The sequence below is a fragment of the Pan paniscus genome, chromosome 11 (genome assembly GCF_029289425.2).
Source record: "Pan paniscus chromosome 11, NHGRI_mPanPan1-v2.0_pri, whole genome shotgun sequence".
In the NCBI taxonomy this organism is placed as follows: domain Eukaryota; kingdom Metazoa; phylum Chordata; class Mammalia; order Primates; family Hominidae; genus Pan; species Pan paniscus.
Genome location: NC_073260.2, coordinates 16,338,545 through 16,357,078, shown reverse-complemented (window position 1 = coordinate 16,357,078; position 18,534 = coordinate 16,338,545). Strand labels below are relative to the sequence as shown.

General features: G+C 35.9%; 1 protein-coding gene across 20 annotated transcripts in view; it reads left to right on the top strand.

Moving 5' to 3' along the window:
• The window catches only part of RABGAP1 (RAB GTPase activating protein 1), a 166,154-nt gene that overhangs the window by 53,306 nt on the left and 94,314 nt on the right, over positions 1-18,534 (top strand). For 10 of the 20 annotated variants that reach the window (XM_055117637.1, XM_055117631.1, XM_055117632.1 and 7 more), the window contains 6 exons: positions 1,322-1,432; positions 1,820-1,886; positions 2,545-2,647; positions 3,883-4,052; positions 9,609-9,710; positions 15,589-15,763. In XM_055117637.1, the coding sequence (XP_054973612.1) occupies positions 1,322-1,432; positions 1,820-1,886; positions 2,545-2,647; positions 3,883-4,052; positions 9,609-9,710; positions 15,589-15,763 (728 nt within the window). The remainder of the gene's footprint in view (positions 1-1,321; positions 1,433-1,819; positions 1,887-2,544; positions 2,648-3,882; positions 4,053-9,608; positions 9,711-15,588; positions 15,764-18,534) is intronic. The other 10 variants (XM_034929003.3, XM_008958651.5, XM_034928999.3 and 7 more) reach the window with 1 other exon arrangement.

Sequence of the window (18,534 nt, the reverse complement as noted above, 5' to 3'; positions counted from 1 at the left end):
ATTTTTTGCATATTGGCTGATGGCCACGGACAGATGTTTACCTTTGAGAATAATGAGCTAGAGAAAGTGGTGTGTGGGAGAACAGGGGATTATTTTGTTAAACTGTCATTTTAAGAACTTTGCTGTGGCTCACATCTGTAATCCCAGCACTTGGGGAGGCTGAGGTGGGAGGATTGCTTGAGCCCATGAGTTCGAGACCAGCCTGGGCAACATAGCAAGATCCATCTCTACCAAAAATTTAAAAAATTAGCTAGGCATGGTGGCATGTACCTGTAATCTTAGGTATCCTGGAGGTTGAGGCAGGAAGATAGCTTGAGCCCAGGAGTTTGAGGCTGTAGTGAACTATGAGATTGTGCCACTGTGCTGCAACCTGGGCAACAGATCAAGATCCTGCCTCAAAAAAAGAAAAAGAATATTTTTACCTTTTTAATTAAGCTGATGTTTATTAACCTTATCACTAGTTAGTATTTTATAATTATTACACTGGTTTATAATAAAGTTAACAGTGCTTAAGGGAAGTGTTGGACAACAGCTTATTGGCCATATCTTCCTCATTTCTATTACTTTTTAAAGATACCTTGCTTTGAAACTCAAAAGATCTATGATTAAGTATCTTTTTCTTCATTGTATGTTTAAGCAAAGAAGGTGATAATAATCTATCTGTAAAGCCCAGTGATAAATATAAAGGAAAGAATACTTACTTTTTTTGAGTTCTGTATGTCAGATGCCATGAAACATGCTTTACAGCAACAAAAGAGAAAATTAAGGTTATGTTTTAGGGGGCATAGGAGTGATTTTTTTAGCTTTATAAATGCTTTAGTGATTTACCTGCAAATATCAAATGATTTTTTTTTTTTTTTTTTTTTTGAGATGTAGTCTCGCTCTGTCACCCATGCTGGAGTGTAGTGGCGCAAACTTGGCTCAGTGCAACCTCTGCCTCCCTGGTTCAAGCGATTCTCCTGCCTCAGCCTCCCGAATAGCTAGGACTGTAGGCATGTGCCATCACACCCAGCTAATTTTTGTATTTTTAATAGAGATGGGGTTTTACCATGTTGCTCAGGCTGGTCTCGTACTCCTGACCTCAAGTGATCCACCCACCTCAGTCTCCCAAAGTTCTGGGATTACAGGTGTAAGCCATAGTGCCTAGACTCAAATGATGTTTTCACATCAAGAGGCATACAATGATTTTTTTCTTTTTTGTTATTATTTGCAAACTAGGCACAGAAAAGAATCAGAGATTTGAGGTCTTTGTTTGAAAAAATGGTTCTAGTATGTGACAAGAAAATGCTTTGCAAAATTAATGAAACATGTTGGTCTACAGTGCAGTTCCCAAAGATAAGGACAGACAGTGCTTTAAACTACGCCAAGGAATTGATAAGAAGATTGTCATCTATGTGCAGCAAACAACTAATAAAGAACTTGCCATTGAAAGGTAAGCATTTTTAGTAAGTTTAGCTTAAATATAAATTTTGGCTTTTATCAATCTAATGGCATAGTTTTACACTGTATTAAAAAATGTATTTCCAAAGAATTTTGTTCCCTAGGAAATTATTTTGTTTACTGAAGTCAGTGCTTCATTACTTTGAAATAGCTACTATAAATAATCAGCTGATACGCTCTCTTCAACTATGTGGTAATAAAAGGCAAACGGAATTAGCTGATCTTGAAGGAAGGATTATTATTTTAGCAACACAAATTTATTGATAATTCTAATGTGTTCTCTTTTCTATCAGCAAGAATTTGTTTTTAAAGTGGCCTAATTTAAACGTTCTTTTGTGTTATCTTTTTTCTTAAATTTATGTCAGTTCTTTTTTTGTAGGTGTTTTGGTCTTCTCCTTAGTCCAGGAAAAGATGTACGAAATAGTGACATGCACTTATTAGATTTGGTAAGAATTTATTTTTATTAGAAAGTTACATACTATTTCCTCAGTAAAGGTTGTTTCACTTTTTCTCATCTGAATCTAGTGTTAAAACATGTTTAAGAAGGTGATCTTGTAAGCTATAAAGACAACATGCAAAGATAAGATAATTTCCTTTTTCCTGACTAGCTATTTACAAGTCTGACTTTGGATAAGCCTTGGTCTGTTAACTGTGTGGTGGTGATAAAATTCTTGTTTAAATATTTGAGTACAATTGATGTGATAATCAAAAGAGAAAATTTATTAAAGAATTATTTATAGACTGTCATGTATCTTACCAATAGTAGGAGTTATTAGTATTATTCCCATTATCTGAAAATCTTTATTTTCAAAACTAAAAATTATATGATAATTCACATGAAAGAAGAATTCAACATTGGATTTAGGTTGTGGATTTTCTTAATGTGTATACAATTTGATATTCATAAGCATTTACATATAACTTCAGGACAGTTGCATAAATAATTGTCACATTTTTTACCATAAATGTAATCATTCACATACACTTATCCTCTTCCATATTCTTATATTTTTGTAGCTTCTGGTTTTTAAAGGCAGCAAGATGGGGGTTAACTGTTGTTCACTCACTGTGGCATTCGGGTTTATTTTTACTCTTTTTTTCTAGGAATCTATGGGCAAAAGTTCAGATGGGAAGTCGTATGTTATTACGGGGAGCTGGAATCCAAAATCCCCACATTTTCAAGTTGTAAATGAAGAAACTCCTAAAGGTGATACAGATTGTTGACATCATGAACAGAAATTTTAGTCTCAAGAAGAGATGCAAAACTAAGGACCCCTTCTTTGACCAATATCCAGTGTTTACCTAATTCTGATGAAACCGAAGAATTTGAATAGTTCTTCACTTTATTATTAAATTTGACCTATAAGCAAAGTATCACTTTTTCCCACTTTTCCATCCTTTTTTTCATTTTTTCCTTCCCGTCTTTCTTTTCTTTGTTTCTATTTATATGCTTATTTACTTGCAGACTTATAAATTTTATTTTTGTACAGAGGTAATCCATGCACATAAATGGTTAAAAATTTCAAAGGGATTTATAGGGGGAAGTGAGTCTACCACAGTCCCCAGGGCTCTGTCCCAAAGGAATCACTGTTAGCAGTTTCTTGTGTAGCTCTTCGAATACTCTATGCATAAAGTATCTGGAAGATATTTCATATGCTCTTTGAATGGCATTTAATAGCTGCATATTATCCCATTCTGAAAATGTAATTTGCTTAATAAATGCCTCTTATTGAGCATTTTTCCCCCCTTCAGTTTTTTGTTATTAATAGCACTATAGATAAATAGTTAAAGGATGTAAACAGACCATTCAAATACCATTGTTAACCAAATTTAAAAATTGAGAAGTTTCAGTGTTGATGAGGGTGACATAAAGAAGTCATATGCCACTTGTGCAGAACAATCTGACAGTACAGTGGTGTTTTTATTTTATTTTTTAATTTTATTTATGTATTTATTTATTTTTGAGACAGAGTCTTACTCTGTCATCCAGGCTGGAATGCAGTGGCACAATCTTGGCTCACTGCGGCCTGCACCTCCTGGGTTTAAGTGATTCTCCTACCTCAACCTCCCAAATATCTGGGACTACAGGCATGTGCCAACATACCTGGCTAATTTTTGTATTTTTAGTAGAGACAAGGTTTCACCATGTTGGCCAGGCTGGTCTCATGGGCTCAAGTGATCTGCCTGCCTTGGTCTCCTGATGACAGTACAGTTTTAAAAGCTTTACAGTGTATACTACTGTCAGTTACTTTAAAATAATTCTCAATATGGAATTTGTTTTTGAAACCAGTTATTTGTCTAGTTATTTTACATGTTTAATTGATGGTTCACTTAAGGTATTTTGAAAGTTTATAATAAAAGTAATAGCTTTTATGGAATCTTATGAGCAAATATATTTGTGTTTCTGATTTACCTCTTCAGCCTCTCTCTTTCTTTGTTTAGATAAAGTCCTGTTTATGACCACAGCTGTAGATTTGGTAATAACAGAAGTACAGGAGCCTGTTCGATTTCTCCTGGAGACAAAAGTCCGCGTTTGCTCACCTAATGAAAGATTATTCTGGCCCTTCAGCAAACGTAGTACTACTGAAAATTTCTTTTTGAAACTAAAACAGGTACTGTATTTTTCTATTAATATAGAAGGGGGAATAAGAAAGGAGAAATCACGTCTGAGGCTGATTTCTAAGCCCTCAGATCTTTAAACAGTCATGTGTATTTTAAATATATTAAGAGGAAAAATTATATTTTTCATATGTACCCACCTACTTGTCATTTTCATTGCTCTTCGTTTCTTCCCAAAGATCCACATTTCCATTTGGTCTCATTTACTTTCAACCCGAAGAACAGCATTTCTTTAAGTATAGATCTGCTAAAGATATATTCTCTTAAACTTCTCTAGATGAAAATGTCTGTTTTTGGCTTTCATCCCAGTAGGGTATTTTCACTGGATAGGATTCTGGTTGACTTTTTTTTTCTTTAAAGATGTCCTTCCTATTCTTCTGGCTTTCATTTTTGTTGTTGTTGTTGTTTGTTTGTTTTTTTTTGAGACGAAGTCTCGCTCTGTCACCACCCAGGCTGGAGTGCAGTGGCGCAATCTTGGCTCACTGCAACCTCCGCCTCCCGGGTTCAAGTGATTTTCCTGCCTCAGGCTCCCGAGTAGCTGGGACTACAAGTGTATGCCAGCATGCCTGGCTAATTTTTTTTTTTGTATTTTTAGTAAAGACAGTGTTTCACTGTGTTGGCCAGGCTGGTCTCGGACTCCTCACCTCAGGTCATCCGCCCACCTCAGCCTCCCAAAGTCCTGGGATTACAGACGTGAGCCACCTTGCCCAGCCAGCCCTTCCATTGTTTTTGATGAGAAGTCAGCATTCATTTATGTTATTGTTCCTCTGGTTATAATGTGTCATTTTCTTCTTGCTGCTTTTAAGATTATTCATCTTTGGTTTTCAGATGTTTAACTGTGACATGATTAGGTACGGTTTTCTTTCCGTTTATCCTGCTTGGGATTTGTTGGGGTTCTTGCGTTTTTAAATTTATGCTTTTATTTTTAATTTTTAAATTTTTTTTTTTTTAACCAGATTCGGGGGAAATCTGGCCCATTATTTCTTAAACTTTTTTTCCTGCCCATCTCTCTTCTCTTTGATTCTGGGATTGTAATTATGTATATTTTAGAGCTTTTGATATCTCTGAGGCTCTATTTTTTCCCAGGCTTTTTTCTGTTTTCTTCAGATGGGATACTTTCTATTAATATGTCTTTAAGTTCACTGATTTTTATCAACTTCTAATCTGTTAGAGTCATTCAATGAATTTTAAAAACATTTTCTATATTTTTTGTTTTTAAAATGTCTGTGTGGGTTTTTTTTTTATCTCTGTTGTCTCTTGATTTCCTGTTTGTTCTTTTACATTGAACAGGTTTTCTTTTAAATCCTTAAGCATAATTACAGTACAGCCACTTTAGAATTTTGCTTGCTAATTTTCATGTATGATGATGCACATTTTTGTTTCTTTGTAATTTTGGATTACAAGTTAAACATCTTAAGTGATGCATTGTAGAGACTGTATTCTGTTACTTTCTTCTGAAGAGTCTTGATTTTTTTTTTTCTTAAATCAGGCAGTTAACTTGATCAAAGTTAAACTTCATACTCTGTCTTTTTTGTGGGTGGGTAGCAGCTAAAATCTCTGTTCCAATCTTTTACTCTTTTTTGGCCCCCAGTTGTTCTACCACCTACTGCTTCCATTTTTACTTTCCTTTGTAGCAAAACTCCTTGGAAGATATCAAGGTCACCACTGATTTAAGTTGCTAATCTGAGTCCTCATCTTGACCTGTCTGTAGCATGTGCTTTAGATGATTACTTTCTTTTCCTTAAAGCTCCTCTTTATCTTGGTTCTCAGGACATCTCAAACTTAACATGTCCAAAAAGGTTTATTATCTCATCTCCATCTAATCACTTCTCACCAGCTAGAGTACAATAGTCCTCATCTGAGTCATCATTTATAGCAATAGCCTTTTTTTTTTCTTTTTTAAAATATAGATGGGGATTTGCCATGTTGTCCAGGCTGGTCTTGACCTCCTGGGCTCCAGAAGTCTGCCTACCTCAGCCTCCCAAAGTGCTGGGATTATAAGGCATGAGCCAGCACACCTGGCCTAGCAGTAGCCTCTTTACCCATCATACTGTTTCTGTCTTTGTCCCCTCTTGATTTCTTTTCAACATAATAGTAGCCTAAGGTCAGATCTTATCACTTTTCTGCATAAAACCCTCCAGCCTTGTTTTACTCAATAAAAGCCAAAGTTTTACTCAGTAAAAGCCAAAGTGCTGGGATAACAGGCTTGAGCCACTGTGCCTCACCTTATTTTTTATTTAGTAGAGATGGGGTTTCACTGTGTTGGCCAGGCTGGTCTCGAACTCCTGACCTCGTGATCCACCTGCCTCGGCCTCCCAAAGTGCTGGGATTACAGGTGGGAGCCACCGCGCCTGGCCCTATTTTTTTATTTTTTTAACCAGACTTTTACATACTGATAATGCCATGTAACATACTTTTATATTGTTTATTATCTATTTTGTATGTTAGAGTCCTCTACTAAGGAGAGATTCTTAATCTGTCTTATTTGGTGACTTATCCCAAGTACCTGGAACATAGTAGTTCTCAATAAATATACGTTGAATTGATTTTATTTACATGCAACTTCTGTTTTCTGTTATATAAAATGAAAGTGTTGTATGTGGGGCTTACTTGAATATACTTTTCCATATTACATTTTTTTATTTCGATAGCAAGAATTTTGATTCTAGTATACCCAAGTTAGCCCTATTGGGTATATTTAGAAAAAGGAAATAAGCAGAGCAGGCATGGACACTTCTTTTCAGTGTTGTCCTAAGAGACAAAGTAAAGCTGAGTCCCAGCACTATTCTCCCAGCTCTTCATTGTAGCAGGAGCAGAGGATTAGCATGGGGTCGTCATCTAGAACTTGAATTTGGAGTCAGAGCACATGGATTTTACCGCTAGCTTGTTAACTTTGAGCAAGTTCCCTCAACTCTCTGAGTCTCAGTTTACTAAATTGTAAATTGGCAGCATAATAGAATCTTCCTCATAGTGCTATTGTGGCATTAAATTAAAAACTATACAACATGCTTAGAATAGTTCCCAGTACATAGTAAGTTCTCCCTACATATTTGCTGTTATTATTGAGAAGGATTATACAACCTCTCTGGGACACCAAATTAATAAAAAAGCACTAAGTCATGAAATCAGAACAGCATTGATTATTTAGATGGGGGGTGAGCCCCGGGAGAAGAACGCATCAGAAATTAAACTAGTTTACAAACATCACTTTGAAAGTTTAGAGATTAAGAGAGAATGATCTTTAAATGTTTCTAGATGGTCTGTAATCCCAGCCTTTGGGAGGCCAAGGTGGGCGGATCACCTGAGGTTGGGAGTTTGAAACCAGCCTGACCAACATGGAGAAACCCCGTCTCTACTAAAAATACAAAATTAGCCAGGCGTAGTGGTGCATGCCTGTAATCCCAGCTACTTGGGAGGCTGAAACAGGAGAATTGCTTGAACCCGGGAGGTGGAGGTTGCATTGAGCTAAGATCACACCATCACACTCCAGCCTGGGCAACAAGAGCAAAACTCCGTCAAAAAAAAAAAAAAAAGGTTTCTAGATGGTAAATAGAAATTAGTTGTATATATATTTTTATTATATATATATATATATTTTTACTTACTGGCCTGAGAATAGTTGTATAATAATTTTCAGTAAAAGTTGTATGTAAAAATAGTTCTGTTTAATTAGCATTCTAACCCTTTAATCTCATTTTAGTGAACATAAATAAGATTCCCCTGATCTTGCATTTCCTTTTGACATCTAATGTTATACAACCTTGGATTCAAAGACTGCATGGGTTTACAAGGTTTTGTGGTTGGGTATAGAAGAATATATCTTTCTATGGAAACAAATTTATTTAATTTTATTTTTAAAAATTTATTTTTTATTTTTAGCAACCATAATCAGAGCTACATGTTAATTCAATGTAAAACTTTAAAAATATTCTCATACAGTATGTTATTCAAATAATAACATAACTTCTATTAATAACTTAATTTTTTTTTAGTTAGGCTAAAAAATGACTTGACAGGGTAAACTAGCCAAAAACATACCTGAAATGCAGCCTAAGAGACTGCTCTGGACTCTTTGTTAAGGCTACAAACTAAACTTAAGCCAAGTTTTCACTGTTTTCTTTGCAAAAAGCAGAAGTGTGTATGTGGAAGCTCGGGGGAGAGCAGGAAATTCCTGATGATAATCTTTTATTTTTCTCCTTATTTGGATAAGTCTTTGTGTTTGTGCGGGGATTTAGGGGGAGTGCTAGGGAGTGGGAAAGGAGAGGTAGAATGGGAAGAATTTGAACAACTTTTCACTGTCTTAAAGCATTTAGAACACTGTTAATCTCACCCCTTGTAACTTAATAAACTAAATGTATTCCCTCTTTTACATTCATGGCATTAAAAAGTATTTGAGGTTCAACTGTGACCATCATTGTCTTGGCTACTTCACTTTTTAAAATCTTATGTAGTTTTCACAGTGATTCAATGAGAATAAATAGTATTTTCACTTTATAGATGAGGAAACTGAGATCCAAAGATATTTAGCAGTAGATTTTATGGGATGTTATATGAACAAAACATATATCTAAGCCTTTTAAAAGTCTCTGCCAGGACACTCTCCAGAGAAACATGCTACTTTTGTCTTTTCATCTATAAGAGTATTTTTAGGATTTACTGAAATTAATCATAATTTAAAATTTTAACCATTTTCCGTTCTCCTTAGACTGAAAAGGAAACAATGCTACAAAGCAAATTTAAGAATATACAACATACAGCATTTCTGTTTTTTGCTGCCAGTATAGGAAAACAATATGTAAATGCTTTTTAAGACGTGTTTAAAAATTGATTCTTTTTCCTTTCACTAAAATTATCTGGTGACTCAGCAATTCCTTTTATCCTGGAAGCCTTCCCATCTGTGAGACTGTTATATTAAGATAGCATCATAGTAGAGAAGAAACTAAACATTAGTAGGGACAGGAGGATTGCTTTCTTGGACTTAAATTTTCTTATACTACTTACTGAAAGAGCAAGAAAATGATCTAATGAATAGATTTTCCAATAGTGACATAAGGCGAACAAAAGACCAATTAAACATTCTTATAACTATAGAATAATGTCATTTTTATTGCCAGTTAAACTATAGGGGTCTTAAAATCTTTCATAAAATTACTGTTTTATAAATGAAGAAGCTGATATCTGAAAGACTAAGTGGTATGGCCAGTGTTGTACAGATAATTAGTATAACAATAACTGGATACCCGGGCCTCTTATTTTAATTTGCTGAGAGTGTATGTGTGTGGTACACACATTCCTCTCAAGATAAAAATATTCAAATGCTTTCCATTCCACTGCTGAATTGAGAGGTGTGTGATATTAGGTTGTTCCAGTATTTCTGATGGGAAGTGTGATCACTTAATTAAGGTGGTGACCACTGGATCTCTCCTTTGTAAAATAGGGTTTTTCTTGACACTTAGCAAGTAATCTTTGGGGGTGACGCTTTGGCAACTTCCAAATATCCTGTTTCTCAACAACGTCTTTTTTGTTTTTTTTTTTCCTTCACTCTGCAGCCCAGCCTGGAGTGCAGTGTCAAAAGCACGGCTCGCTACAGCCTTGACCTCCTGGGCTCAAGTGATCCTCCTACATCAGCCTCCCAAGTAGCTGGGATCAAGGTGCACTACCATGCCTGGCTAATTTTTTAATTTTTTGGAGAGACGGAGTTTCACCATGTTGCCCAGGCTGGTCTCAAACTGGAGTTCAAATGATACTCCCACCTCAGCCTCCCAAAGTGCTGAGATTATAGGCATGAGCCACTATGCCCAGCCAATAACTAATTAACTAATATTTTTAGTATCTGTTGGTGATATTTACCTGATTCAGTTGAGTTCATTCACGTATTTTCAATAATAATTTGACATTACAGGATTTTCTTTTTAAAATATTTATATGCATATATTTTATTTACAGTAACAGTAAATAATTTATTTGCCTTATCTTCATCAAAATCTAAAAAAGTCAGCCAGGCATGGTGGCTTATGCCTGTAATCCCAGCACTTTGGGAGGCCGAGGCAGATGGATCACCTGAGGTCAGGAGTTCAAGACCAGCCTGACCAACATGGCGAAACCCTGTCTCTATTAAAAATACAAAATTAGCTGGGTGTGGTGGTGCACATCCGTAATCCCAGCTACTCGGGAGGCTGAGGCAGGAGAATCACTTGAACCTGGGAGGTAGAAGTTGCAGTGAGCCGAGATCGCGCCATTGCACTCCAGCCTGGGCAACAAGAGTGAAACTCCATCTCAAAAAAAAAAAAAAACTAAACTAAAAAAGTCTTGCAGTTAATAATAGAATTATTAGGTGAAATTTAAGATTTTATAGAACTTCTTTTTGTCCTTTGAATATGTTTCAGTAAGATTATAAAATGGTTGCTGTTTAAAAATCACTGGGAATAATTTTTTATTGTGGTTCTGTTACCGTTTGACATATAGTTAGGTTCATTTGTTTCCATTTATTTTAGCTTAGGGGCTTGGGATTTTTTTTTCCTTTTTTTTTTGAATATATAAAATACTTATAAATGTCATAATTATGTAGAAATGTATACTTGGAAGTCCGCTTCCATTTGTATCTCCTTACCCCCATACCCATAGATAACAATTATTATTGGTGTATGGTTTATTATCCTGATTTCATTTTTGTGAAGATAAAATTCTGTATATTTTTAACTTCCTTCTGAAATAAAAATTAGCATACTCCATATGTCTTATCCTATACGTTGCCTTTTAAACTTAATATATCCTGGGGATCATTCCACATCAGTGCATAGAGATTTCCTCATTTCCGTTTTAATGGCTATTTAGTACTGTCCTATTTGGATGAACTATGGGCTTTTCAACCAGTCTGCTATTGATGGACACTTGGACTGGTTTCCAGTCGTTTGCTGTTCCAAATAATGTTGCAGTGTGGAATCTTATGTATGTGTTATTTTGATTTTATGAAAGTGCATCTTAGAATAGACTCCTATTAGTATAATCACTGACACATAAGGTGAATGTACATATGCTATTGTTATATTTGCCAAATTCCCTTCTGTAGAAGGTGTAACCATGGACAGGGTATGAGAATACCTGTTTCTCTGCAGGGTTGTCGAGTGTGTTGTCAGACTTAAGGATCTGTGAGGCAGTGGTGTCTAAGAATAGTTTTAGTTTATCCTCTGCCTTTTTAATGTATAAGGGTGACTTTTCTGTGAATTTTCTATTCATATCTTTTGCTCATTTTTCTCTTTGACTTTGGTCTTTTTTGTCTTTATTTTCAGAACCTCTTTGTATATTCAAGAGAGATTAACCCTTGGAGATATGATAGTCCTCCCAGTTTGTCACTTATCTTTTAGCTTACATAATGGTGATTCTTTTTGGGTTTGTCATGCAGTTTCTTCTTATGTACTTGAATATATCAATATTTTCTTTTAAACCTTTCTGGATTTGAGATCATAGTTAAAAAGGCTTTCCTAACTCCCAAGTTACAAAAAGAATACACTCTTCTGTTACTCTCCTGTTACTTATATGGTTTCATTTTACTCTTTTAGATTTCTGATTCATTAGTATTTTATTCCTATGTACTCTGGTATATAGCGTAAAGTGTGGATTTGATTTAATCTTTTTCCAAATGGCTATTCTCTTGTCCCAACACCATTCATTAAAAACGATTAACTTTTCTACCCAGTGATTTGAAATGCTACACTTATCATATATGAAATTTCCCTGTGTGTTTGAACCTCTTTCTGGTATTTATATTCTGTTCCTCTGGTCTTGCATTAGAATCACACGGTTGTAATTATGTAGACTTTATTTTTATTTATTTATTTATTTATTTTGAGATGGGGTCTCACTCTGTCAACCCAGGCTAGAGTGCAATGGTGCGATCTCGGCTCACTGCAGCCTCCACCTCCCTGGTTCAAGCAATTCTCCCACCTCAGCTTCCCGAGTAGCTGGGATTACAGGGTTGCACCACCACGCCTGGCTAATTTTTTGCATTTTAAATAGAGACGAGGTTTTACCATGTTGGTTAGAGTAGTCTCGAATTCCTGACCTCAGGTGATCCACCCGCCTCAGCCTCCTAAAGTACTGGGATTACAGGCGTGAGCCACTGCACCTGACAATGTGTAGACTTTATAATATGTTTTTATATCTGGTAGGTCTACCTTCCCTCCTCAAATACTCCTTTTTGTGGGTTTTCCTGGATTTTCTTACTTGTTTATTTTTCATATAAACTTTATGTTCAACTTGTGTAGCTCTGGACAAAAAAAAACTACTGGTGTTTTTCATTTGTTTGTGGGTTTTTTTTTTTTTTTAGACAGAGTCTCGCTATGGAGTGCAGTGGCATGATCCTGGCTCACTGCAACCTCCGCCTCCCAGGTTCAAGTGATTCTCCTGCCTCAGCCTCCAGAGTAGCTGGGATTACAGGCATGTGCTGCCAGGCCCAGCTAATTTTTTGTATTTTTAGTACAGATGGGCTTTCACCATGTTGGCCAGGCTAGTCTTGAACTCCTGGCCTCAAGTAATCTACTTGCCTAGGCCTCCCAAATTGCTGGGATTATAGGCGTGAGCTACTGAGTCTGGCTTTTTTTTTTTTTTTTTTCCCAAGACAGAGTCTTGCTCTATTACATAGGCTGGAGTACAGTGGAACGATCTCAGCTCACTGCAGCCTCTGCCTCCCGGGCCCAAGTGATCCTCCTGTCTCAGCCTCCTGAGTAGCTGGGACCACAGATGCGCACCACCACACCTGGCTAAGTTTTTGTATTTTTTTTTTTTTTTTTTTTTTTTAAGAGATGGGCTTTTGCCTTTGTTGCTCAGGCTGATCTCAAACACCTGGGCTCAGGAGATCTGCCCACCTTAGTCTCCCAAAATGCGCAACCTCCCAAAGTATTGGGATTACAGGCATGAGCCATCATGCCTGGCCACTACTGATGTTTTTATTGGGGAAAATTGACATCTTTATGATGTTGAGTCATCTTATCCAGGAACATGGGATGTCTTTCCATTTATTCAAGTCTACCCTTTTTTGTCTCATCTGACTGCTTTTAATTATTTTATATGTTTATAACATATATTTCATAAATATAAGATATCTAATTTAAAAACCTGTTTAAATTTTATATATAATTTAAGACCTATGTTTAAATTATATGTATAATTTAATATATAAAAGTTTTATATTTAACATATATAATTCAAAAAGCTTTTTACTATGGAAAATTCAAACATATGCAGAAATTGTAAAATAGTATAACGAATCCCCATGTACTATTACCCAGCTTCAACAATTAACATTTTTCATAGTTAGAGTCCTTGGCTTACAAGTTTGGTCCAGTAATTGACTGTATTTATCTGACTTCAAAAGGCAGCGTGTCCTTTGGTCATTATGACATACAGAAGAGTTTCTAAGTGGACCACGTTGGTTTGTTTATTTTTAAGATAAAGAGCTATTGCTGGCCGGGCACGGTGGCTCATGTCTGTAATCCCAACACTTTGGGAGGCCGAGGCAGGTAAATCGTGAGACCAGCCTGGCCAACATGGGGAAACCTCGTCTCCACTAAAAATACAAAAAATTAGCTGGGCATAGTGGCGGGCTCCTGTAATCCCAGCTATTCGGGAGGCTGAGACAGGAGAATCGCTTGAACCCAGGAAGCAGAGGTTGCAGTGAGCCGAGATCATGCCATTGCACTCCAGCCCTGGCGACAGAGGGAGACTCCATCTCAAAAAAAAAAAAAAAAGAGCTATTGCTGATCTTTGAACTGTTTAGGATACCAATTGTCTGATGTTTCAAAGAGCAATTTATAACAAAACAAAAATTTTAAATTCTCTTTCTTATTAAAGTATAATTTTCAAGAGTTAAAAATCATAATTATCAATTTAGAATGAACATGTATCGAATATTCTAATTCAGTGTATTAATTAATGAGAGAACCAGAAAGGTAGCAAAACTCTGAGTACTTGTGGAACTTGGATTTACATGGTCCTTCCTTTCAAAAAAATGTTACAATAAGATTATTAGATTAGAAATAAAACTGGTTAATGTCCTTTAGGTAACTTTTGGGTTATATTTTCTCTTGGACAGAAATCATTTGCATATCTCCTGGACACAAATCTATAGGTTAACATGTAACTTCAGAGTCTGAGTCCTTAATTAATAGTAAGTAGCTAAGTCAAAATGGCATATTCATCTAGAAAATTAAGTAATCTTTGGGTGGACATGTTAAACCAAAGTTGACAGACAGGCCTTTAGGTCAAACCTGGCCTGTCACTTGTTTTTGTAAATAAAGTTCTATTGGAGCACAGCCAAACTCACTCATTTATTGCCTGGCTGCTTTTGCACTATAACAGCAGAGTTGTGTAGTTGTAATAGAGACAACTGGCCCATATAGCCTAAAATGTTTACTATTTGGCCCTTTACAGAAAAGTTTACTGACTTCTGTATTAAACAGTGCTTCAAGATGATATTGAAAGAGCATGTTGCCACTGTCGTGGCCTTACTTCCATGATAGGGTTAATTTATTTTAAGAACCCAAATGAACATTGCAATGATAAAAATCTGCTCTGGCTGATATTTCTATAGCTCATGAACATCTTATTCCCCTATCTCCCTTTCTGTGTTTTTACTTTGGTATGTGTGTATATATATATTTTTGTATAGCCACCTTTCTAGTTTTCTCTGTACCTTTTCCTATAGCTCTCCCTTTTTATTCTTCCCTATATTTCATGCTACCTTCCTTATATGGAAGGAAGAATGTTAGTATACTTACTTACATGTAATATGGAATGTTAATGTACTTATAATGTGTATTGTAGTGTAAAGTTTTATATTCCTGGTTTAAATTTTTAATTTAGGTCAGTTTAAATTATATGTTTGCCTCAAAATAAAACTAAAATACAATCAATTGGAGTAATCGACATTTTTGTGGTTACTGTTGTTGTGTTCTCTGCCATTCACCTCCCCCTGACCCCACCCCAACTCCAAGTTGTAGCTTTCAGTTGAAGAAAAAGTTCTCTACACTGTTTTAAGCAAAAGGAGTGGGGATAAAACACTGGAACATTAGAAGTAAGAATTTTCTTAGTCTTGAAGTTTATGTTTTAGAGTAATTTAAAACACTTTTTCTGTATAGTTTTATATAGGAAACCTTGAAGGATGCCTTAACTAATTTGGGAGATACAGAACTGTTAGCTCTTTAGTTGACACTGGTTAAACATTGGTAGTTGGATACTTGACAATATGGTTTGAAGACAAACCAATATGGTTTGAAGCAGAACTAGAGTACTGCTTAGTAAATGCCCAATTTTCCTAAGAATTTTAAGATCTAAACATATGCTTTTCTGTTTTAAAAAGTTACTTCTAATGTAGATACTAAAAAAAAATCATTTATTTTCACATCCTGTATGAAATCAGAAGTGATTGCAGTGAGCCGAGATCACTGCAATTAAAAACATTAAAAACACTGCAATTAATTAAAAACATAAAGAATTTTACTGCTTAATAAATAATATTTTTTCATCTTCAAGATAAAGCAAAGGGAGAGAAAGAATAATACTGACACTTTATATGAAGTTGTATGCTTGGAAAGTGAATCAGAAAGAGAGAGGAGGAAAACTACAGCCAGTCCTTCAGTTCGCCTGCCACAGTCTGGATCGCAAAGTTCAGTGATACCTTCTCCTCCAGAAGATGATGAAGAGGAAGGTAAACTGTAGGGATAGCTTAATTTATTTTTGGGGGTGGAAGACCATGCAAACTATTAAAATCGTATCAGGGGATTGATAATGTGATACGGCATTTATAATTCATTTAATGAATTCCTTACGAGAGTTTACTATATGTAAGTAGCTGTGGGAGATTGAAAAATGATTAACATTGAGTTTTCTTTAAGATACTTGTAACCCAGTTGGAAAAATGAGATTTATAATTAGCTCCTTTTAAACAATCAGTGTAGTGTTAGCTTGGTATATTAGTACATTTTTTTTTAGAACAAGTTTGACACAGCTTACACCTAAAGAAATGTTCCTATCTCAACACATTCATTTTGCAGGAACAAATTCACTGTGCCAAAATGTGGCTTGCACACATGACCCTTTTTACCAAATATATTTATAAATATATACGTTTATATATTACTATGTTTTACACTGATAAACGTTAAGAATCCACTGGTTCTTTGTTTCTTTTTTTTTTTTCTGGCTAAATCTATTGAATTAATCTGTCATTCTCTATTAAAAGATATAATTACCTTTTAATGAGGCATGAAGGAAGGGGGCCACAGGAAACATGAATGAGAGTCGTTTTCTAATTTCTAACTTACTACCAGGGCTTCGAATTTAATGGAAGAAAACCTGATTACAATATAAGATCATGTGAGCCATGTATCTATATGTGAAGCTCACAGGAAATGTTCTGGAAATTCATAGAGGAGAATTCGGTTTTCATTGTGGGGAATGTTGTGGGGCATCATAAAGAGTAGTTTTTCAGTTGGGACTTTTAAGTGCAAGGAGAATCTAGTAGTCATCAGTGGAGTTCCTTGGAATTTCTAGTTAAGAAGTTGCATTAACAAAAGCATGGGGATGGCAAGAATGATTGATTTGGTTAAATGAAACGTATCCATGTACTTTCTTCAAGTTTAGAGTGAGCACTGACTTTCTTCATGTTTAGAGTGAGCACTGAGTTTCCAATACCTACTGTTTGCTATAACTCCCATTGCCCTTATGATTAATCAATTTAGCATCATTTATTAGTAGTACTAATGGCCACTAATTACTGTGCTTAATATAATCCTCATAATAATCCTGAAAAATAGGGTTTATTGTTAACCTAACTTTGCACATAAATGGAATCTGGCCAGGCACGGTGGCTCATGGCTGTAATCCCAGCATGGGAGGCTGAGGTGGGAGGATCACTTGAAGTCAGGAGTTCGAGACCAGTCTGGCCAACATGGTGAAACCCTGTCTCTACTAAATACAAAAAATTAGCTGGGCGTGATGGCGCATGCCTGTAATCCTAGCTACTTGGGAGGCTGAGGCAGGAGAGTTGATTGTACCCAGGAGGTGGAGGTTGCAGTGAGCCAAGGCTGCGCCATTTGCACTCCAGTCTGGGCAACAAGAGCAAAACTCTGTCTCAACAACAACAACAACAACAAAAAAAAGAAATGGAATCTCAGAAAAGTGAATTTGCCCAAGGTTACACAGCTAGAAATTGGTAGAGTCAGGATTTGGATCTAGGTCTGTGAGTCCACAGTCGTAGCTGTAGTCTATCATCATCTCTTGAATTTAGTTCACATAAAGCATTTTGAAGTATGGAAAAAGCACATGTATTGTTTTTGATGTCAGAGATGCAATTCAGAGTCCCCCTGGAGAGCCAATTTAAGTCATATGTTATATCTGGGAAAGGCGGATTGTTCCCACTGTTTGAAATTGTCTGTTGTGTAACAGTCTTGATTGAGGTTTGCAGTTTCTCTTCTAGGTCAACACTGGTTAAGATGACAGAGTGGGTAAAAGTTTACGTAACTTTCCTCTCTTAACACTCAGCGATAAAAATAAAACAAAACAAACACAAAAATTGAGAAAGACACTATTATGAAACCAGAGAATGCTCAAATCTTCATACCATAGATTTTGAGGAATATCTGCTGGTTACAAAGAAATCTGGGCCCGACTAAAGGTTCCTCAGGACTGGCATCAAGTTTTAATTTATAGCAGACATACCTTTTTTAAAAATAAAATTTTAGGGGGTTCAGAAGGCCTCTACTGATAGTTCTTAACTAGAGAGAGATAAGGACTAATGGCAGTGTGTACCCCTTGGGGGAAATCATGGAACACTAGAACATAAGCTCTGTGAAGGAAAAGAGTGTGTCTGCTTTTGCCTCATGTTGTTCCCTAGCGTATACCACAACATCTGATATGTAGTTGGTGCTCAGTAAATATTGGCAGTATGGGTAACCCCCTAGAATTCATTTTTATAGTGAAGAGTTAATAACAGGAGAACTGGGACTAAAGAAAACTGTGTAGCCATGCTATCTTTTAATTCTCCCTAACCCAGTGTACAAACCAGAGAAACCATTCCTGCTGTGATTGTTTGCTTCCAGGGAAGAAATGATTACATTTCTCTCGAGAGGCTTCTTACCCATAAGACATTTGGCAGAAACCCAGAAATTATAAAGGGGACATGTTTAGAAGCATCATTCTGAAACTGAGATGCCTGTCCTGCCCCACCTTAGGCAGATGGGTTCTTAACACAGATTTTAAACTACTACTACCCAGATTTATTGAAAGTATCCAAAATGTGAAAGAGAATTTTGTAAGAAAAGTTTTTCTAATATTTTTGAAGAAATTACCATCCCTTCTAAATTTTAGTACATTTTTCATAGCCACCTTTCCCCAAAGAGTTGTATTTGGTATATTGGTGTTTTAATAAATAGAAAATTACTTGAGAGATTAGAAAGTAGGGCCAGCCTTGCAAGGTAG